At 40.7% G+C, this 5,934-nt stretch overlaps 1 protein-coding gene across 1 annotated transcript; it reads right to left on the bottom strand.

Annotated features, from left to right (window-relative positions):
• Positions 1 to 1,146: 1,146 nt before the first annotated feature.
• LOC308663207 (olfactory receptor 1F1-like) lies at positions 1,147 to 2,094 on the bottom strand (the record flags this gene model as incomplete). Its single annotated transcript, XM_081319456.1, has 1 exon — positions 1,147 to 2,094. One exon carries the CDS (start codon positions 2,092 to 2,094, stop codon positions 1,147 to 1,149), a length of 948 nt encoding a protein of 315 aa, XP_081175582.1.
• Positions 2,095 to 5,934: the final 3,840 nt, after the last annotated feature.

The raw sequence follows: 5,934 nt of genomic DNA, 5'->3' as shown, positions 1-5,934 counted from the left end.
TAATAAATTAATTATTAATAAAATTATTATACTGTTATCTTTTAATAAATATTTAGGCTAACAATTTGAAACTTTCCTTTGTGTATGTCTGTGTGTATATACATACATACACACACACACACACAGAGAGAGAGAGAGAGAGAGAGAGATTTAAATATATTTTTCTGAGAAAAGATACATAGTATTCATCATTCTCTCAAAGAACTCCAAGTTATAAAAAGATTAAAAACTGCTGCCCTAAACATGAGAAAAAGTCATCTACTGTTTTCCATATGTATGCAACTCAAACAGATTTTTTTTATCCTTACATAGTTCCAGATGCATACTAGCTATATTTTGGATTAACTGGTAACCCCAAAACAGGTCATGCTTATTCATGGATACAGAAAAAGTAGAAGTTCAAGCATTATTCCTTCTCATCTTTCATGCTAGGTTATCCTTGTGTTAGAATGATGGCTACCCTGTTTTCCTCATTTTTAGGTTAAAGGGTTCAAACACATGTAACCTCTCTGTTTGCTTCCATCAAGCGGGATATGGCTTTAGAGGTAAGACAGCGTTGGTAGCATTATGTGCAAGTCAAAACACCAGAGACTGCAGCAAACCTTAAAGATAGCAATTCTACTCCTGCCTACCTCTATCCAGATGCCCTTAGTTTTTCTCCCGGGTGTGATGATCTTCAATAGTGGATCAAAACACTGGTTAAAATAGAAGAAAGCCAGACGGATCTGACTTGGTTGAAAGTCTCAAGACTCCAGCAACGAGCAGAAAGAAGTGCATTAGAGGTTTTGTACTGAAAGCCCTGGAGATATTTGACAAATAGTCTAAATAGCTCCTGGGAGGCGGGTCTCTAATGCCAAAAGTTTGGAGTCGTGTCCTATAAAACAAGTACAAAGTTTGCATCCCAAATCACAAATGAGTTTCTTTATTTTTGAGGTGTCCTTCTGTATTTTTAGATGATTTTGCTGCAAGAAAAATTAATAAGGCTACGGCTCTGGGAGGTTTACACCACAGGCCTCCTAGGTTTTGAAAGGAATGTTGATAATTGTAGAGAATATGTTTGCATACGAGATAATGATGATGGCCCTGGTACCTTCCACTCCCCCCCCCCCAAAAAAAAACAGCAACCATGGAAATGTTGGTCTGTTCTTATTTTCTTAAGAAAGTTCTCATCCTACCGAGAAGTCTCACTATTGCTGACTTTACCTCCTGGTTCCTTAGTGTATAGATGAAGGGATTCAGCATTGGTATCACCACTGCATACAAGAGAGAGATAAAAGTGCCTTTTTGGGCTGAGTAGGCAGAGGGAGGCTGGAAATAAAGGCAACTGATAGTGCTGTAGAACAAGATCACCACAGCCAGATGTGAGCCACAGGTGGAAACTGCTTTGTATTTCCCAGCGGTTGAGGGAATTTTTATGATTGTGGAGAATATTAGTGCATAGGAGACAATGATGGCAGCTAAAGGCCCCAGCAAATCCACCACCCCTTCCGTCTGTACCAAGAACTTTATATGCCTTGTATCAGAACAGGAGACTTCCAGGAGAGGATAGACATCACAGAAAAGATAGGGGATTTCCACAGAGGTACAGAAAGAAAGGTGTGAAATCAAAAGTGTATAGAGTAAAGAGTGGAGACCGGAAACAATCCAGCATCCAGAAACCAAAAATAGGCAGCACCTGTGGCTCATCACAGTGATGTAATGCAAAGGATGACAGACAGCCACGTAGCGGTCATAAGCCATGCAGGCAAGGAGGAAGTTGTCTGCGTTACCAGAGGCGAGAAAGAAATACATCTGGGTCAAGCACTCATTGAAGGTGATGGTCTGAGTCTGAGACATCAAATTTATCAGGATTTTGGGAACAGTAGTGGAAACAAAAATGATGTCAGCCAGGGAGAGATGGCTCAAGAAGAAGTACATTGGGGACCGAAGGAGATGGTTGTCTAAGCGGATAAGCAAGACAATGAGAAAATTCCCTAGAAGGGTCAACAAATAAACAGACAGAAAAAGCAGGAAGAAAAGTCTCCGATATTCAGGTCTACTGGAGATCATCAAAAGGGTTATTTTTGAGTTGTCTGTTTGGTTCTGGTTAGCCATTCCACAGCTGAAAATGAATGAGAAAGAGATTAATATTTGATTTAACTAAACATTTCTCTTTGATCTCCTGGGGGAGGCTGTAGATGTACTGTACATGATAATTTTATTTCTAATGTGGGTCTCAGCCTGGATGTTTTTACTTCTTTCCCTTTGGCTTTATTTACGTTTGGGTTGATATGGCAGTATTGCACACTGAAACACACATATACAAACCCACACCTACAGATTTTAAGCTAGTACAATCTTACCTTTTATAGAATATATCTCAATTATCCACACAAGATTCAAAGCATATCTATGAATATAAATTAACCACTAACAACAATTCACTGAATTATAAATTGACAATTTCAGCAAATAACAAAGAAGCTTCTTTCAAAATGTAAAAAAATAAGAAAAAAGGTTAAGGAAATGATTGGTCTATTAGTGGGAGAAAGTGGCAAGAAGGTGACAAGCAACTGGGAGAAAGCAGAACTACTCAACTCATTTTTTTGCATCCGTATTTACAGAAAGGGAAAAACAGTCCAACCTATCAAAAACAGACCCGTAAAAAACAGATTACAAACACAAGTTAAGATGGGTTAGAAAATGGTAAGTGAGCACCTGTCCACCCTAGACAAGTTCAAATCACCAGGACCAGATGGACTACACCCCAAGGTTCTCAAGGAACTGGCAGATATGATCTCAGAACCACTGAACTATATCTTTCAAAGATCCTGGAGTACTGGAGAACTATCAGAGGACTGGAAAAGAGCTGACGTGGTTCCTTTCTTCAAAAAAGGGGGAAAAATGGATCCAGGAAACTACAGACCTATCAGCCTGACCTTAATACCTGGGAAGATTCTGGAAAAGATAATGAAGCAACAAATCAGCAAACACCTAGAGGCAAACAAAGTCATTACCAAAAGCCAACATGGTTTTGTCAAAAACAGATCATGCCAGACAAATCTTATCACATTCTTTGACCAAGTGACAAAATTAGTGGACCAGAGGAGTGCTGTGTATATAATTTACTTGGACTTCAGTAAGGCATTTGATAAAGAAGATCACAACCTGATAAGATAGAATAATGTGGGTTAGACCAGGGCTTTTCAACAAGTTGTACGGGTACCACCTGTGGTACATTGGCACCTGGCAGGTGGTACGTGACCATCCTAGAAAAGTGCTAGTTTGGGGAGGGGAATGAGCTGAACTGGTGGCAGCACCACACAAGCCTGAGCAAGAGATGGCTGGAGCTGCAGGGCTGTCAGGGCTCAGCAGAAGTGGCGAGATCAGCGCTTCTTCAGGGCTGTCAGGGCTCAGTGGAAGCAGCAGGATCAGCGCCAGGCTCCAGCTGGAGCTTGGCGCTGATCCTGGTGCTTCTGCTGAGCCCAGAAGAAGCGCCGATCAGCTGGAATGTTGCAGCATCTCCAGGGTCTTGTGATTTACATTCAGATGCTTGGCAACTGATTCATATTTATGATGGTCACAATGTCCCAGGGTCACGTGAAGTGACCAAAATCTGCTACAACCACCCAGGAGACGGGGGGGGGGGGAATAAAAACCAAACACCCCCCCACCCCACCCCCACTGCCAATCCTCAACAGAAAGGCTCACAACAATGAAAACTTCGGACAGGAGGAAGAGGGCCACCGGGGAGGCAGGCAGGTGTCTTGCTCGGCTGTGGCTTGGGGGGCACTTTTTTCAGTGCCATTGTAACTTCAAACAGTCACTAAGCAAACTGTTGTAAGTTGAGGACTACCTGTACTTCATCACTATTTTCCTTTTTTGGGGGGGGTCAAGTTTTTGACACCTTGCTAGGCAACTGGTGGTACTCAGATGTTGCCATATACAGTGGGTGAAAAGGTTGAAAAGCCCTGGGTTAGACAGCATCACCACCAGATGGATTCGTAGCTGGCTGACAGGCCATACTCAGTGTGTGGTCCTCAATGGAACTGCATCTACATGGGGGGAAGTGTGTAGTGGGGTGCCCCAGGGCTCTGTACTGGGCCCAGTGCTCTTCAACATCTTCATCAATAATTGGATAAGGGGATAGATGGACGACATCAAATTTGCGGATGACACCAAACTGGCAGTAATAGCCAACACTCCAGAAGATAGGCTTAAGATACAGAAGGATCTTGACAGACTTGAACATTGGGCGCTATCTAACAAAATGAAATTCAATGGTGAAAAAAGTAAGGTTCTACATTTAGGCAAGAAAAAACAAATGCACAGGTATAGTATAACCGGTACCTTGCTCATTCTTGGAGTCCTAGAGGACAATCACTTCAATATGAGCCAGCAGTGTGCTGCAGCTGCCAAAAAATTCAACACAATGCTAGGCTGCATTAACAGACGGATAGATTCAAAGATCACGTGAAGTATTAATACCACTTTACAATGCCTTGGTAAGGCCACACTTGGAATACTGCATCCAATTTTGGTCACCACGATGTAAAAAAGATGTTGAGACTCTGGAAAGAGTACAGAGAAGAGCAACAACGATGATCAGGAGACTGGAGGCTAAAATATATAAAGAATAGTTGCAGGAATTGGGTATGTCTAGTTTAATGAAAAGAAGGAGTAGGGATGATATCACAGTGGTATTCCAATATCTAAGGGGCTGCCACAAAGAAGTAGGGGTCAATATATTCTCCAAAGCACCTGAAAGCAGGACAAGAAACAATGGAGAGATACTAATCAAGGAGAGAACCAACCTAGAACTAAGGAGAAATTTCCTTACAGTTAGAACAATTTATCAGTGGAACGACTTGCCTCCAGAATTTCTGGGTGCTCCAACACTGAATGTTTTTAAAAAGAGATTGGACAACCACGTTGAAACAGTATAGGATCTCCTGCTTGACTAGAAGACCTCCAAGTTCCCTTCCAATGCTATTATTCTTTTATTCAAGTTCTGTTTGAGGGCTGATAGAATATTTGCAATCCAAATCATAAAGTACTCCTTCAAACCTTACCCTGGAGATTTATGGGAAGTATTAATACTCTAGGTCTGCCAACAATCTTATTCTTTTCATATTAAAATTCATAAAATAAATTCCTTGTAGCTGTTTAATCTGAGTCGCATTTGACATTATGTCAAATCCTTGAAACTGTCCTAGTTGTTCCCTTTAAATCAGACCAATTTTGTTTGATTCTGTATCTTTAGAACATTGGATAAAGTATCTTTAGGCTGAGGCCAGACTGACTCTTATTATAGTGGGGGGGAGGTGGAATGAATGAAAAAAGTATTCCTCACTGAAATGTATTTTATTAGAACTGCTTTTTATTTATCATTGCCATCTTTACTTCCAGCTGCAGGTTCTGTGAGTTAAATATATCATATTTTCCCTATGAAGTTGAAAAACCCCAGTTAACAACTTTTCCTGGCCTCTTTGCAAGCATCCCATTCATTATATTAAACTTGAAGGTTATTATTGTTAGATAAAGATGACATAAATCAATTAGTTTAAGGACTGGCTCAACAGAGCTCAACACTTAAATACCTCCTCCTCCATTATTGTTGCTGTTGTTTTGGCTAACCTTGAATCATTCCTTGATGACTGCCTGCATAATTCCATAGAGTTTTTCAAGATTTTCAGAAGTGATTTGCCCTTGCAAGCTTCCGAGTGTTCAGAGACAGTAGCCCAAGATCACAAGACTGCCTTCACACCCAAGACAGACTAGAACTCATGGGCTCACAATTTCTGGCCTGATGCCTTTTAAGTATTCTGATGATGGCCAATCTACACTCACACCAATGCAAATGACAATGAGAGGTACAGGAAGATAACGGCTATGTTAGTTGTATGACATAACTGATTTCAGAATTATATATATATATATATTTATTTTTATTTT

This window comes from Vipera berus (genome assembly GCF_964194415.1).
Source record: "Vipera berus genome assembly, chromosome: 2".
Lineage (NCBI taxonomy): Eukaryota > Metazoa > Chordata > Lepidosauria > Squamata > Viperidae > Vipera > Vipera berus.
This window is presented reverse-complemented; position numbering and strand designations above follow the sequence as displayed.